This window comes from Danio aesculapii, chromosome 22 (genome assembly GCF_903798145.1).
Source record: "Danio aesculapii chromosome 22, fDanAes4.1, whole genome shotgun sequence".
In the NCBI taxonomy this organism is placed as follows: domain Eukaryota; kingdom Metazoa; phylum Chordata; class Actinopteri; order Cypriniformes; family Danionidae; genus Danio; species Danio aesculapii.
Window position 1 is genome coordinate 26,208,657 of NC_079456.1, and position 17,984 is coordinate 26,226,640.

General features: G+C 38.7%; 1 protein-coding gene across 1 annotated transcript; it reads right to left on the reverse strand.

The window, feature by feature from the left end:
• Positions 1–9,354: 9,354 nt before the first annotated feature.
• LOC130215759 (calpain-2 catalytic subunit-like) lies at positions 9,355–11,234 on the reverse strand. The gene is made up of 2 exons (XM_056447606.1): positions 10,808–11,234; positions 9,355–9,471 (listed from the first exon to the last, which is right to left on the reverse strand). The coding sequence occupies exons 1-2, from the start codon at positions 11,042–11,044 to the stop codon at positions 9,355–9,357; spliced, it is 354 nt and encodes a 117-aa protein (XP_056303581.1). The 5' UTR covers positions 11,045–11,234.
• Between the last annotated feature and the right edge of the window lie 6,750 nt (positions 11,235–17,984).

Below are 17,984 nucleotides of genomic sequence, written 5' to 3' on the forward strand. Positions count from 1 at the left end.
GTGACATGTAAATAAGTGAGCGTAGCTTGATCACGTGAAACTAAGGAAAACGCTTGTAATTTGTTGAAAAGTACTTTTGTGTCAACATATTTATTTGAATCATTTTTAGGATTTTTTTTTTTTTTCAGTTCTAAAAATGTAAGATAACATTTGTCCCCACAACTGAATTGTGACCTGCAGGGGAATTTGTTGTTGTGGAAAGGATAATCCAAGTTCATATTTCACTTTTTATGCTTATGTAGTTTCCCAGTACCGGGCTGTGGCTGGAAGGGCATTTGCTGCGTAAAACATATGCCAGAATAGTTGGCAGTTCATTCTGCTGTGGTGACCCCTGATAAATAAGAGACTAAGCTGAAGGAAAATGAATGAATTGATGTTTATCTTGATCCAAATAAAAGAAATTTCTGAAGTTTTCATTTCTGAAGTATTTAAATTTATTCGAAAAATCTGAATAACTAGGCTACCTGTTTAAATAACTAAATCATGAAATAAATCGCAATCATTAATAATCATATCGCCCACTCTACACGGTAAAAACAATCATAAATATTTAGTTGAATCAAATAAACTTTCCTAGTCATCTCAACTTAAATCAGCCAAACTTTAGACACGCTGAATCTTTTAAATGGTTTAAATCAGCCGGGAAAACTCACTACTTTACACTCGCCTATTCATGAGGTGTGCATTCTTGGTTTGTTTTATATTTCTAGATATTTTAATGTTTTATCAATTTTGAATGTTTTATCAATTGTGAATGTTTTATCTTGAATTATTAAATTTAACTGTTACTCTAAACTGTTTTATATCCGTGTCTTTTTGTGTAAAGCACTTTGAGAATTAAGTTTTAAAGGCGCTATATAAAAATTACTTATTATTATTATTATTTATTATTATTATTATTATTATAAACTAGCTAAAAATATCATGTTAAACTTTGTATAGCTTAAAATGTAGTTGAAACCTGATTAACTTATAAAATTAAGTAACATAAAGCATTTGTTGTCATAATGTTTAAGTGTATGAATGCCTAAATAAATGGTTCCACTTAAATTTGAATTCCCCTTTATTACAATCACAAAAACAGATTCACAATATATAAACCCCCAAATCCAAAATTCTAGCATAAGGAGTGTATAAAAAGCAGTTTTTCTTCAAAAACAGGGCACAGTGCTCCTTTGTTAAACTATTTCAATTTAAAAAAGACTAGATCGACTTTTGACTTTTACAGCCTTCAAAAGAGCAGAAAACAAAACAACATTTTTCCCAGACATCTGTTAAATCTTGTTCTTTCTGCTCTTTCTGCACACCGCTAATTTGGCTTGACCCAAAATAATTTGCCTATTTAGACCCAATACAAAATTTCCATAAAAAAAGTTTCATTGAAACTAGCAAATAAGTCTCTTTAAAACAACCCATAAATAAGACAAATAAAAAGTAAATAAGAAGAAAGAGAAAGAAAAGAGAGACAATTATAATCTTGTTTTATCTTGTTTCTTGACCCTGTGACTCAAATACAGAGCCCTGATGTACAAACATCTAAGCCAGCCTAGGCCTGATCTCTATTAGCACTTCTGTGCCTTTAACCATTTTAAATGACTACTTATGATGAGAAGAAAATGGTTTGCAATAAAAACAAATGCTTTTGATCATTTACAACCTTTTTTGCATTACATGTATTCTAAAATGTTATGTTATGTTATGCAAATGAAGTTGCATACATTTCTAGCACCTAAACTTTGGATGAATTCAGGTTCAAAAATCTTGTTTTATTTATAAAGTCATAGCAGGAAACTGTGGATAAGTACGATTTATTTGATGGGAGCCAAGAGACAGATTTAAGTGACTCTGGTCTGACATGATGAGTTTTAACTTTGGGAACTTTCCACTTGAAAAGTACTAAATGAACAATATTTTATTTTCAAAGAGAAATCGCTTTTCATCACTCCATCATTCAAGAAACACTGAACTTTTTATAGAATACAATCTTGTATATAATATGTTGTTACAGTCTTAGTAACTTACAAAATTAGTATTGATTTTGTTTTAAGAATAAAATTCTAAAATCAGATTGTGTAAGATTATTTTACACAATTGTTTTAAGATTATTTCTCCTCCTTTTTTCTTACTAAGTAAAGCTTATGCACCTGCAAATTTAGCTTAATTACAATCAGAGGCATACTTTAAGACAGCCTTGTATTTGTAGGAGTTTATTTTGTAGCTGTAATAATAACTTTATTTAAATTTTGACCATTAAAAAAGTTGTTAATATGTCAAAATCTGATAGATCCAGATCCCCTTATTGTAGGTCTTTGCATTGCTGATTTTTAAAAACAGGACAGATGTTAATATTATCCCTTTAACAGGCCTCTTAACCACCTGGTCGACCTTTTATCTATAGGCTATCATTATTATTTGAATTGCTCATGACTTTTTTATCAGAGTTGTGTCAGTATATTATCCATAGTATAACAAGCCAGGCTCATTCTGAAAATGTACCTATAATACATTTCTGGAGATCCTCAAATACGTCCCAGGAACTATGTTTTTTGCGGGTTTTGTTTTTGTGAAAACAAACAGCCGGAAAGTCGTCCATATGGAGGTAAGCGGTTAGCTGATAAGCACAAAAAGGAACGACGTCATACCGCCCTGTAGCATTCATTTTAAAAGTGAAATGTAGCCATACGTGTCATGGATTGGTCAGGCTCTCACGACCCCCACTCACGAAGATCACCATCACCTGACTTCTAATGAGCACACAGCTGCATCACATTCACGAGCACCAGATAAAAGCACAGCACTCCAGTCGCTCATTGTCCGGGCGCGTCTCGACGAAAGCGGACAACTGAGCGACCACTCAGCGTAGTCATCCTCAGCTAAACAAACGATTTACTTACCTGTTCTCTTTGTATTCCTCCTAGTCTTCCTGGTCCTCCCGAATCGTCCTGTCTTCCAGTCCTTCCAAGTCTGTGTCATCCTCTGTCAGCTGTATCTGGTGTGTGCTGTCCATCCTCGTGTATTCCTGTTACCCAGCCACGGAGGAAAGACCCCAACATCATTCCTGATCCTCCTGGCTATCCTTCATGTGCTCCTTGTTGTCATTCAATAAACACCCTAACGTTTCCTTACCTCTGTCTCCTGTCCGCTTCATAACAGAAGCCCGGACCTATAACGACGACAACATGAGCACCCTCGATCACTTTCAAGAGCTGGTGGACCAGTTGAAGCGGATTCTACAGCCACCAGCTCCACTTTCCAACGCACCACCAGCACCGAGCACTTCCGCCTCCACAGTTTCTTCTTCGGCCCTTCCTTCCAGTCCCATGGCCCGACCAGCGCCCTACTCAGGCGGAGCGGGGGAGTGCAATGGTTTTCTGTTACAATGTTCCCTCATATTCGAAATGCAACCTTCTCTATATCCCACAGATAAGTCAAAGATCGCCTACATCGTATCACTACTCTCTGGACCTGCACTTAAATGGGCTGAGACGATCTGGAACCAAGCCGGGCCGGTCATGAATTCCATCACTACCTTCACGGAGTATTTCAAAGAGGTGTTTGGACGTTCTGATGGGGAAGTAGCCGCTGGAGAGCAGCTGTATCATCTAAAGCAAGGTACTCTATCTACACAGGAATATGCTCTCCGGTTTCGCACTCTAGCAGCTGCAAGTGGATGGAATGAGAGATCGTTGTTGACCACGTACCGGCTCGGCTTGGAACCCACTCTCCGAATCCAGCTGGCCACATTAGATGATACAATGGGTCTGGAGAGATTCATCCAACATTCTCTCCGATGTTCCGATCGTCTCCGTTCCTATCAACAGGACACCATCACCCCCTCGTCTGCACTCCTCCAATCGCCTGAGTCAACAGCCTCTCCAGAACCAGAACCCATGATAATAGAGTCTGGAAGACTGACATCAGCGGAACGACAGAGGAGGCTGACCCGGGGTCTGTGTCTATACTGCGGTGTCAGTGGACACACCCGTATGGAGTGTCCCCTTCGTCCCATTCGGACTTCAGTGAGTGTATTCAGTACGAATATTGAACAATGTAAACCACTTACTACCACCGTACAAATAACTACTGCCTCTATTTCTCTCCTTGTCACAGCCCTCATCGACTCCGGGTCAGCAGGGAACTTCATCTCCCAATCCCTCTGTCGTCAACTCCACCTCCGTACTGAGGCGTCCTCGCATATATACCAGATACAACCGATAACCCAGTGCACTCGATCTTCGACCCGTATCCATCGACAATGCGAAGACATCCTTCTTCAAGTGGGGCTGTTACATCAAGAGAGGATTCAATTTCTGGTTCTGGAGGGTGCAAATATGGACATCATTCTAGGGCGCCCGTGGCTGGTGAAGCACGATCCCATCATCTCTTGGGGCACAGGAGAGATAAAGAAATGGGGATCTGGATGTACACCTACCTGTTTTCCAAATCTCCCTCTTCAAGGTCGGAACCCCATTTCTTTGTTTGCAACATCGGTCGAGAGCCCTCCTGAGAAGCAGTCTATCCACATTCCTAAGGAGTACAGCTCCTTTCATGATGTCTTCTGCCCCAAGAGAGCTTCCCAGCTACCGCCGCATCGGCCATGGGACTGCGCGATCGACCTAGTCCCAGATGCCCAGTTGCCAAGAGGTAGGATCTACCCGCTCTCGCTTCCAGAGAATCAGGCAATGGAAGATTACATAAGGGAGGCTCTGAGTCAGGGGTACATACGTCACTCAAAATCACCAGCCGCCTCAAGCTTCTTCTTTGTGGCCAAGAAGGACGGAGGGCTGCGTCCATGCATCGACTACAGGGTCCTAAATAACGGTACAGTAAAATACCGATATCCCCTTCCTCTGGTACCAGCCGCTTTGGAACAGCTCCGAGAAGCTAAAGTCTTCACTAAATTGGACCTCCGCAGCGCGTATAATCTGATAAGAATACGTGAGTGGACCAATGGAAGACAGCATTCGTGACCCCTACTGGCCACTATGAATATGAGGTCATGCCTTACGGTCTGGTCAACGCCCCCTCCGTATTCCAAAACTTCATTCATGAAGTCCTCCGGGAGTTTCTTCACCACTTTGTAATAGTGTACATAGATGACATCCTCATTTACTCCCGGAGTGAGGCCGAACATCGCCAACACGTTGCGGAGGTCCTACACACATTGAGAGAACATCACCTCTACCTCAAAGCGGAGAAATGCTCATTCCACCAGAAGTCGATTCATTTCTTGGGATACATCATTGATCAAACCGGTATACGTATGGATGGGAAGAAAATTGAGGCTGTTCTATCCTGGTCAGAACCCACTTCCATTAAGGAGCTCCAGAGGTTTCTTGGGTTTGCTAACTTTTATAGACGGTTTATCAAGGACTACAGCAGGATTACATCACCTCTCACTAATCTCCTCAAGGGTAAACCCAAAGGACTGGAGTGGACCAAAGAAGCAGCCGCAGCCTTCCGCCTTCTTAAGAAGGAGTTCACAAGGGCCCCACTCCTGACTCATCCTGACCCAAATCTTCCTTTCGTGGTGGAAGTGGACGCATCCACCACCGGCGTCGGGGCAGTATTATCTCAACATCATGATACACCGCCCCGACTGCATCCCTGTGCCTATTTCTCTCGGAAGTTGAGCCCGGCGGAGCAGAATTACAGCATAGGAGACAGGGAGCTGCTAGCAATCAAGCTAGCCCTGGAGGAGTGGCGTCACTGGTTGGAGGGAGCCAAACATCCGTTCCAGGTGATCACAGATCACAAAAACCTCCAATATATCAAAGAGGCCAAGAGACTATGTCCACGTCAAGCCAGATGGTCACTTTTCTTCTCACGTTTTGATTTCTCCATTTCCTATCGTCCAGGACCCAAGAATCTAAGAGCAGACGCTCTCTCTCGTTTACACGAGCATCACGATCATGAAGAACTCCCAACGAAGATTCTTCCCGAACACATCTCCATTTGTCCGATCACCTGGAACGCTCCTCCAGTCGTTGCCACTCCGGAAGCCCCTGCTCCGCCGGGATGCCCTCCTCATCGGCAGTTCATACCACCTGAACACCGGGTAGATCTGATCCACTCCTTACATACCTCGCTAGGCACTGGACATCCAGGGATCAACAATACTCTCTCGCTAGTATCCCAACGATTCTGGTGGCCAAACATGGCAAGGGATGTGAGGCAATATGTTCAGGGCTGTAAGGACTGTGCCCAATCCAAGAGCCCACGTCATCTACCCGCTGGAAAGCTCCATCCCTTGCCGATTCCGAACCGTCCCTGGTCACACCTAGGAGTGGACTTTATCACTGATCTCCCTTCGTCAGAAGGTAATACCTGTATTCTAGTCATAGTAGATAGATTCTCAAAGTTTGTCAAACTAATCCCTCTGAAAGGTCTTCCCACAGCCTTTGAAACAGCCGACAATATCTTTAATCAAGTCTTCAGGTCATTTGGTATTCCAGAAGATATTGTGTCGGACAGAGGTCCACAGTTCATCTCACGTCTATGGAAAGCCTTCTTCAAGCTCCTAGGTGTGGCCGTCAGCCTCTCTTCTGGATATCATCCCCAAACCAACGGGCAGACAGAGAGGAAGATTCAGGAGGTGGGACGGTTCCTGAGGACCTTCTGCAGTGGTCACCAGAGCTCCTGGAGCCAGTATTTGGGCTGGGCAGAATATGCCCAAAATTCACTGCGGCAACCCTCCACCGGACTCACGCCATTCCAGTGCGTCCTGGGCTTCCAACCACCGCTCTTTCCCTGGGATGGCGAACCATCTGATGTCCCCGCAGTGGATCACTGGTTCCGGGAGAGCGAGAGAGTCTGGGACGAGGCTCATCAACATCTGCAGAGGGCAGTCCGTCGAAGCAAGGTAACCGCCGATAGAAGAAGGTCTGAAGAACCCAGATACACACCCGGACAAAAGGTGTGGCTATCCACCCGGGACATACGCATGCGACTGCCCTCTCGCAAGTTAAGTCCCCGATTTGTTGGTCCCTTCACCATCGTGGAACAGGTTAACCCCGTCACCTACAAACTACAATTACCCTCTCACTACCGTATTCACCCTACATTCCACGTATCACTCCTGAAACCCTATCACGATCCTGTTCTTCCCTCCACAGAGCCTGACCACGAAGAGGAACCCCCTCCTCCACTGCTCCTAGAAGAAGGAGCCGTCTACGCAGTGAAGGAGATCTTGCGTTCCCGACGTCGTGGTGGCCAGTTGGAGTACCTGGTGGACTGGGAAGGGTACGGCCCCGAAGAAAGGACATGGGTTCCCAGAGCTGATATTCTCGATCCTAGTCTCATGGTGGAGTTTCATGAGAGCCACCCTGAGTTCCCAGCGCCTAGAGGCAGAGGGAGACCACCACGGCGTCGGAGGTGTCGGCCCTCAGGAGCGGGCCCTGGGGAGGGGGGTACTGTCATGGATTGGTCAGGCTCTCACGACCCCCACTCACGAAGATCACCATCACCTGACTTCTAATGAGCACACAGCTGCATCACATTCACGAGCACCAGATAAAAGCACAGCACTCCAGTCGCTCATTGTCCGGGCGCGTCTCGACGAAAGCGGACAACTGAGCGACCACTCAGCGTAGTCATCCTCAGCTAAACAAACGATTTACTTACCTGTTCTCTTTGTATTCCTCCTAGTCTTCCTGGTCCTCCCGAATCGTCCTGTCTTCCAGTCCTTCCAAGTCTGTGTCATCCTCTGTCAGCTGTATCTGGTGTGTGCTGTCCATCCTCGTGTATTCCTGTTACCCAGCCACGGAGGAAAAGACCCCAACATCATTCCTGATCCTCCTGGCTATCCTTCATGTGCTCCTTGTTGTCATTCAATAAACACCCTAACGTTTCCTTACCTCTGTCTCCTGTCCGCTTCATAACAATACGTACATAAATTACTATCTCCAGAAATATATATAGGGCTACGTTTTCAGTAGTGCCAGCCCATCCAACAGGCAATATAGCTGTCACCTAGGGCCCTGCGATTCTTGGAAGGCCCCACGAACACTGCATATTATATTTACTGTGAATGTAAGCGCAAGGACGAGTGCGAACGTTTAAATCATTAACAATGCGCAATGCACAAACCCTAAAAAAATAACCTCCACATATAATTAAAAGAATAGCTCTGTATAATTCATACTTGACAAATAGCTGAAAACGATAATAAATACACAACAACAGTATGAATAAAAGCAGAAAATATTAGAAACATACACAGCAGCACAACACTCGATTTTGCATAACACCACCTGCGATTGGATGGCGGGTGAGCTAGAATGAGGTATTGTATTCCTACACAGATTCAAAATTGCTTACCGAAAAAGCCGAAAAAGTGTCTTAAAGTCTTAAGTAATATAACGTCACAAGAGTCATTGCTATTTTAATAGATCTTAATCGAATTTTAATTTAAAATGTAATGTCATCCAAAACAAATGGCATCTTTCCGGAGCCGAAAAAAGAAGAAAAGAAGAGCAGAGGAAGAAAAGCATGCTCAAAGTAAAGGTATTCATAATACATTATTTAGTAGTGTAGTATTAGGATTATTTAGTAGTGTAGTATTAGTGTAGTATTAGGACTTGTTTTAATAAACGCAATGATGATAAATGAAATAGGCCACATTCAGCATGCTTCATTAAATAATCAGTTAATTATCTATCCCACTAATTCACCCTGCTGAACAAACAAAAGAATGAGGTTTCTCTCTCATTTGGTCAAAATCTAGTTTTACCCACTGTCCAACATCTAATACAAAGTTTAGTTTGTGTAAATCTCTGTTTAAAAACAAGCTAAAATGTCTCCTGCATTTCAAGTTATTTATGTTATTTTGTATGTTATTCATTTACAAAAAAAATGCATTTTGTTTTATTTCTTTATGTCATACTTATGTACTTTATTTTTTAAATGAGTGTTTTCTGACTTTATCTGAGTAAATCTGAGTAAATATTTTTTACATATGTATTATAGGTTAAATATGTTAATATTCACACCAGTGGGACCTTTTTTTTCATCTCACCTAGGCCCCCTTAACCCTTCGGGCTGGCACTGGTTTTCAGAATGAGCCTATGTTGAAGTATAATTATCTTACTGCACTGGCAGATCATTTGCCTTGTTTCCAGTCTGTATCTTCTTAAATCATTCATCAGATTCTTTTATTCAGATTGTTATGCTTGCAGTGTAAAGACACACATTGATAAAATGCACCAGAACAAGCACTTAAAAGGTATTTTGGATGTTTTGTTTACATTAGGATGAAAAAAAGCACTTCATGAAAAATATCATTACTGACAGGTGCATGAAGAGCGATGTTTTTGTCCGCAGTGTCTGTCCTTTAATCATTGATGCTCTATTGTATTACAGCCACACCCGATCACTATTGTGCTGAACGCATCTTTTCTCACCTAAAGCTCCCTGGCAGATGTCTGTCCGATTGGCCCCGTCCATGATGAACTCAGGGTTTGAGCACAGCTCCTTTAAAAAAATAAAACACAATTAGAGTTGATAATATTACGCTGTATAAAGGTACACCTGCATAACAAAACACTCTTTATTTGCTCTAAGCAAACAGCACATATAAGGTGAATATGCTTCAGGTGAACAAATGTAAGCATATACGTATAAAAGGAGGAGAAAGACAAGTCCTATTTATATAACAATGCAGACTGCTGAGACTGGTTGTTATTAGTATCAACACGGGATAACAGAAACCCTAATACGCCTGAAGAGGAAACTGAGTAACCATCATTTTCCATGATCTTATCAGTACACGCACATATTCAAATATATGTGCATACACACATTTATATGCTCATGCTTTATTTTTATGCACAATTCACACCATTAACAAACTATTAACTGAGACTATTAGCTCGATAAACTACAAATTTTCTGTTTATTAATAGTTATTAAGGTAATCTTTATTGTAATAGTTATTGTGTATTTAAATTGTAGAATAAGATCATACTTTATAAGTAGTAATAAACAGTTAACTATAAACAGTTATGATAACTATAAACAGTTAATATCTTAATAATAGGCAGGTAATAAGTCAGTAGTTAATGGTGTGAATTCTTACTTAAGTGTTATTGAATTTTATTTAATCGTTTTGCAAACGTTAAATACAGGCTAAAAGAGAAATTATTTTAAATAGACCTAAATAATTACTTAAAATAGAAATTTTTCATTAATTTCATGTACTGGCATCAAAATGAACTTGATTAATTGTGAAAATATATAGTTTTTATATTATTTTATTGTCAAATGTTGTTATTTTTTATATTGATTGAATCTTAACGTTAATGTTTTTTTTATTTATTATTTAAGTAGTTGGATCAAAAGAAAAGGTTAATTTAGGCAGGAATAAAAACTTTGAATCCCTCTAACACAACAACAACAACAACAACAACAACAATATAAAAAATGCTTGTTCCTTTCATATAATTTCATATTGAGTTTCTCTATCAAACTGAATTAATCCTCATTTGTCATATTTCTTTAGTAAATAAATAGGATAAAACTGAAGTATTTAGAAAAGGAATCACATAGAAATGAATTCTAACACACATACAAGGGAGACAAAAACATTTCAGTCTAAGCTTACTTAATGTTATATTAATATTAAATAACAAGCTTGATCGAGCCTTTTATTCTGGAGCAAAACAAATGCATTTTAATGGCGTTTTAATGATTTTATCAGGTACAAACAGATTCTATTAAACACACTCAAGGATCAAAAACACACCTTATATTTGCTTAAACTCCACCTGCGCAAACAAAGCAAACACACGCACACACACACACACATTACCTTGGGTCTCTTCCACTGCACTCCTTTGGTTTTAAAGGAGTATCGTCCCAGTTCATTGTACCCCAGAGAGTCGGATTCAGCGGGGAAAGTTGGGTCACAAAACAGGGTTCTTTTGGCCAGACAATCCTGCTTCAGGCTCTGGTAGTCCTGCTTGTTGTAGGGAATGGCCTTCTCATTTGTCCCCAGTCCTTCTCCTCTGTCCTGCCTCCTGGAAAGCACTTTTGCAATATTAGACATTGTGGTCAGTCTCACTCTAGTATCTCTGTGTGAATGTGACAATGAGACTCTGGATGTTGCTTTTATATGAGAGCTGCTGTATGTAAATGTGGGTGGAGCCGCACTCACCTGTCCCCCAATAGGGGCAGGGGTTTGGCATCCTGTTACCAGGTGACACAAACCAACACAGAATATGACACTTTTAACTTTGCAATGTAAAGCTTAAATAAAGTTAGCTATAATACAAGAAGTTATTTTATTTTTTCATTTTATGTGATGCTTTTACAAAACTCAGAGCATAAATAAAAAAAGGCCTGCAGGTTTCTCTGACCCTAATGGTGATTTGTAAGTCACTTCTTTTTGAGCGATAATCAGGATAGAGTATATAAATATCAAAAACATCATAAAAGTATTTAATCTTTTAACCTTGTGCTGACATCTCTGAGATTACTGAGATTTCTTGACCAGCGTTAGTACCATTTTTGGGTGTAATAAGTTACAAAGTAACTAGCTACTGTAATTTAACTACTTTTTCACACACACACACACAAACATAAAGTACGTGATTACTGTTCATTTTTTGTTGTTTAAATTACAGTTTCTTATAATTTACTTAAAAAAAATTTACCGAGGCTCGTTCTGAAAATGTACCGCTATATACATTTCTGGAGAACGCCAAATAGTCCTAGGAGCTATGTTTTTTGCAGTTTTTGTTTTCGCAAATCCACCAAAAACTGATGTTGACTGACCGATCGACTGACTCACCCTTCCTCCTTTCCTAAACCCAACTGATTTCAAAAGCACTGATTGACCCGCTCAACTAATTCCATAAACATAACCAACAGTGTTTTCAAAAGCGATCCAGAAAATGAAAAACCTTTATGGCCGCCTTATTTTCACCATGTTTTCAGATTTTACCACATTCTCATCTGGTTATTTACCTGTTTATTTTATTTTTTTGGCTTTTATTTTTGTCTTACTTGCATTCTGGAATCGATCTTCGCTGGACCTGAACCCTGTCGTCGCGGTCAACTCCGCTCCACATCACAAGTCTGTCAACGAACACGGTGAGCCACTGGGCAAACTAGTAACAGCGAAGAAGCTGTCCACACAGAGGTAAGCGGTCAGCTGGTAAACACGAAAAGGAATGGCGTCATACCGCCGCGTAGCGTTCACTTTAAAGATGAAATGCAGCCAGACGTACCTCTGGCTACATACTTTGTGATCTCTAGAAATTTATATAGGGATATGTTTTTAGAATGAGCCTATGTTGCCACCAACAGTCCTGGATGTTGAACCTCGGTTGGTATAAATCGATTCAGAGAAGCCAAGTAATGGTATTTTTTCATTATTCAAATATATCTTGCCGAATAATTATATTTTTCGACTTAAGAAAGTCAAATTTATCAAGACAAATCCACATTAAACAATAATTAGGACAGAAATTAGTCAATGACAATTATGTTACATATTTTTTGATAAATATAATGTTTACCTTTTCTTTTTTAATTCTAAAGAATATTATTTTCATTATTAAAATGCTTATTTTCAATAAAGCTGGTGGAAAAAGAGTTGAATTTACAATGTCTTTGCATTGATATTTTAAGTTGTATTGTAATCACATTTTGATGATAACTTTATTAATGAGCAACTGAATTAATTTTTATGCGTTGTAATTACGTTAAAATTAATTACTTACTTTTTAAAGTAACACACCCAACACTGATTAGTGCTGATGCTAATTGCTAAAAATATATCTTAACCCTTAAAATTACAGTTTGTTTACATACATACATAATAAAAATGCTGGGTTTTATACAATTACATCATTTTGTTTCAACATAAAATGATTAAGTTAAAATTGTTTTTACAAATTTAAGATGACTGAACATTATTTTGTCCCAAAAAAACCCTGAAGAATTGTGTTGGTTGGGCTCATTTTTGAATAAGTAGTTTGAACAAGCAGCAAAAATAATGTTTTTTTGTTTTGTAAATAAAGAATAGATAAATAAAGTCTTTCCATATATTAGCGTCTAAGCAGATTCCTATTATTATTATTATTATTCATTCATTCATTTTCTTTTCAGCTTAGTCCCTTTATTAATCTGGGGTCACCACAGCGGAATGAACCGCCAACTTATCCAGCATATGTTTTACGCAAAGGATGCCCTTCCATCTGCAACCCATCACTGGGAAACATCCATACACCGTCATTCACACACATACATACAATTTAGCTTTCCCAATTCACCTGTACTGCATGTCTTTGGACTTGTGGGGGAAACTGAATATCCCGGAGGAAACCCACACGAACATGGGGAGAACATGCAAACTCCACACAGAAACGCCAACTGACCCAGCCGAGGCTCAAACCAGTGACCTTCTTGCTGTTAGGTGAACGTGCTACCCACTGCGCCACCATGCAGCCCTATTATTATTATTATTATTATTATTATTATTATTATTATTATTATTATTATTATTATTATTATTATTATTATTATTATTATTATTATTGTCTTGGGTAAGTTAATAAGCATACAAAAGGATTCATTTTTATTTTTTGTTACGTCACATGAAAACAAAACTACTGATATAATTCAGATATATCAGATACCATATCAACAAGGCTACATATTTTAATATATTTTCAATTCATTTAAAAGAGCTCTGCTATTTATTTTAAAAAAAGCTCTGCCATTTTTTTTAAGTTAAGGTTTTAAAATATTCTCCAAAAATGAGAACCTGTTAACAAAGAATGCATGCCTTTTTGATTCAACGTTTTAATGGGTTTCAGTAGGCAGAGCGAAGGCATCGTGTCTAACCAAGGTGCATCTAATAAGTGGTCGTTGAGTGTATATGTTATGTAATTACATGTAATTACGCTGTAACATGAGCACTGCTGTAAAATGTGTGCTAATACACCCTTACAAAACTCTAAAAGCAAACCTCTTTTGTTTCTATTGTTCTTTCACTTCTCTTTGGTAGGCAATCCAGAAAAACGTTTTCAGAGTGGGTTCAGTTTTTAAATGATTGTGTCACATGAGGAAACAGCTGCTTAATTAAACTAACAACATAAATACTTTTATTGTTCAATATTTAAGCAAAATAAGTACAATAAATATTCATTTTCATTTTTTTAAATCAACTTTTTTGAATGTAATTTTTCATTATTATTTTAAAAAAGAGATACACAATTTACAGGCAACAAATCAAATACAAGTGTGTGTTTACCTTATATTCCTTCCTTACAAGTACAGCAATCTCACACCTGGGCCTCGAACCAATGACCTTCTTGCTGTGAGGTGTCAGTGCTTTACTGCCTCCACTGGTTTTGGTGGTTTGTGAAGACAAATCTTAATAGTGAATTGGGTATGACCTAGATCAAATTTTGAGGTGTCTTATGAGAAAATGTACTGTGTCCTCGTAATTCAAAACTGCTAAAAATTAGATTTTTCACATGGAGAATTTGCCACAGGTTTCATCTGAGGGATGTGTTTTTGGGGTAGGATTATAAGGAAACATAATAAGCGAGTTTTATGCTAATGAAGAGTGCTCATAAACCACCAAAAGTGTGTGTGTGTGTGTGTGTGTGTGTGTGTGTGTGTGCGTGTGTGTGTGTGTGTGTGTGTGCGTGCGTGCGTTTGTGTGTGTGTGTGTGTGTGTGTGTGTGTGTGTGTGTGCGTGTGCGTTCATTCCTAGCATTCATACTCCTTAAGTAAAGGCCTACAGATTTGACCTTATAGGGACATTGTTTGGTCCCTATGAGGAAAATGACTCATAATTCTTCCAGGATTAAGTATTTTGAAAATGTATAGGGGAATGTGTGGCATGAGTTTCGGGATTAGAGGACAGAATATATAATAAGTGTCATATAAACATGATTACGTTTTAGGGAAGTCCCCATAAAACATGAAAACTCAACGTGTGTGGGGTGTGATTGGGTCTGGATGTGCGGACGGAAGTATATAAACAAAGGAACATATAGAAATGTAAAACAGGTACAGCATTGGGAGTGTTAATAGCAGTTTAAAATAAATATACAAAGAAAATACTTGATTAAAATAAATGAAAATGTGCTGTACTGTATTTTCAGGAAACTGCCTTTATTATAGCCTGCTGATTCTGAATGTTAGTAATGTTGATTCAGTGTGTTCACCTAATGGTTACCCAACCGCTATAGTAAAAAATACCATGAAACGCAATGTGTTGATCAACAGTACATGAACAGACACCCAAACACCACACCCTGTGTGTGTTAAACACATCAGTTCAAAACCACAGACGCTAGCAAGCTAATGATAGCTAATGATTAGCTTTTCCTAACTGCTTCTGCTTCCAGTTCAGGTGTTTGGAGGGATTCAGGTTTGAGTTTGTGACGGTCTGTTAAGTTTTTCAGCTTCAGAGGCAATTTGAGCGTTTCTATAAGTGTTTGTTGGTTGACAGAGCATGAAAAGACCCTCCCAAAACTGCTGTCCCAAAGTCTCATGGCTGACATTGTTTAACGAAGCATTAGAGTTTGTTTTCAGTGGAATTACGTGGTCCGGACAGAAACTATTCAAAGGCTGTGTCTGTACAAGTTCAATGTATGTATTGATGCAAACTCAAAACAAATACTTATAGCACAGGTGTCAAAGTCAGTTCCTGGAGGTTCCTGCACAGTTTAGTTCCAACCTTAACTAAACACACCTGATCTAACCAACTGGGTCTTTTAGGCATGTTTTAAACCTGCAGGTAATGCTGCGGTCACACTAGAGTTACACTGCGAAATTCTGTTGTACGGCGCTGCGAAAACTGGTGGGATTGAACAAGATGATTAGACATTGAAAAAAAACGATTGCTCCGTATATTCAATTTCTGTCCAGAGAGGTCGTGTTTTGATCTTTGATTGGTCTCACGCAGTCAAGTGATGCAATTTCGCATGTCAAAGTTCATCAATCTTGAACTTTGCAATGCATCAAATTGCGAAACCTGCCGCATGAGCTTGCGTTTTCATTCTGACACATTCGCTTGCATATGAATGGATGTCTATGGGGTAAAAAGTCCAGTGTGACCGAAGCTTCAGTGTGTTGGAGCAGGGTTGGAACTAAACTGTGCGCCCTAAACTGCGGCCCTCCAGAAACTGGCTTTAACACCCCTGCCTTATAGGTATTTAAAAATGCTGCTTTATCTGAACTAATTCCAAGTGCCAAATTAAATATTAAACATCTCCAACATTTTTACAATAGGGAAGTTATTAGACATTTAGACAGATCATAGACATAAATAACATGATGATAGCCTATAGTTTAATTGATAGTTTAATTTAAATCATTGACACCATCACAGCGTGAACTAAAATTTGGAAAGTGATCATTTATTCACGCAAAATGAATTGATTTTGTTCACATTTAAATGTATATTGTAAAATTGGCTTTTGTTAAAAATATGTTGACTGTTACATTTGCACAGTTAAACAGTATTTACGTAAACTATTTGTGAAATAAATAAAGCAGTAAGTGCAGTGACAGCGTAGTATGCACAAGTTAATTTATTTTTGTGTTATCAAGAAGCTGCTGATTGAAAAAGAATATTAAATCATGGCTGTTTTATAAAACATTTATATTTGTTATAATGGTTAGTATTAATCAAACATGTAAGTGATCAAAACACTGTAAAACCTAACAGTGAAAATGACTAAATGAAATAAGTTAGTTTAACTTATAATTTAAAAAAGGTTACATTTATTTAATGAAAAACAGTTATGGTGAAGCATAAACTAATTACATTAAGCAAAATTCAAACCTAATGAGTTAACTAAACTCTAGTGCCAAGCCATTTGAGTAGCTACTGTATATCAGGCCTGTAGCCAAGGGCGGTTCGGGTGGTTCGAAAGACCCACCTCTCACTGACAAAGGTCCAGAATTTGTCCCATGTGTGAGCTCATTTGTCCTACTTTGACTGTTATGCCATAATAAATTGTAAAAATATGAAAATAACCCATCGAAGAAGACTTTAAGACCAAGTCCAATCATGTGTCGGCTGTTGTTTCGGTGTGACTATCCCATGCTGAAGTGACAAATACGGCATTCTCCAAAATCCTCTCTGTAGGAAAGTTGAACGTGCTGGCCAGTTTGTTGATTGCCTAATGAATGACAAGTGATGGCCAGTTTTTCATTTAAAACTTTAACAGATTCCGTATTTTTTCCTAATGATCATTATAAATAAAGGTAACAAAAATGTGAAAATTAAAAAGATATATAAACAGAAAAATGTGATAAATTTCGTATTTAAAAAAAAAAACTACGGTTTCATATTTCTTAATTCCTAAAGATCTTTATGGAAATGCTTTTGGCTATCACCACTCAAAAAGTGTGGTTATGATGACGCATCCCACAAGCTAATCCAACTAAAAAAGGGCTTAACTGTTACTAAATGCACTTAAAATATCATCATTAAATTAGAAAAATGGGTCGAATAACTGCAGAAATGTCCACTTTTTGAGAAAAAAGAACCACCCCTTTCACCAGGCTGGCTACGGATCTGATATTAGTTGTTTAGACTTAATTTGTTCTGAACTGAACTCATGCAGATTTAATAACTGAACATAAAATGTTTCAGTTATTAAGATTCTAAATGTTTGACAATATAAACACAAATAATATATATGTAAATGACTCAATATATAAGTTTACAGCACTCAAACCATTTTGTTTCAAAACGTAAATAGTTTGCCGCAGTTTGGTTTGCTTAAACAGTTTGAGTTAACTTAACTTACCGGGTTTTACAGTGACCACAAAACTAAACCTATCTTAACAGATAATTCATACTTCACCTCCCCTCCACCCACCGCCCCCACCCTAAAAAAAAAAAAAAAGTCAGTTTACTGATATTTGGTTCTAATCTTTCATTATTTTGTTCTTCTGTTGAAACAAACAAGATATTCAGAAGAATATTGGAAAAAAACAGGTGACAGTTTGCA

What these genes read in the sequence shown, in the direction of transcription:
- LOC130215759 (XM_056447606.1), bottom strand. Translation starts at nt 11,044, where the DNA reads ATGTCTAATATTGCAAAAGTGCTTTCCAGGAGGCAGGACAGAGGAGAA. An exon ending in TGCAGTGGAAGAGACCCAAG is followed by an intron (nt 9,472 to 10,807) that starts GTAATGTGTGTG and finishes ATTTTTTTAAAG; the next exon opens with GAGCTGTGCTCAAACCCTGA.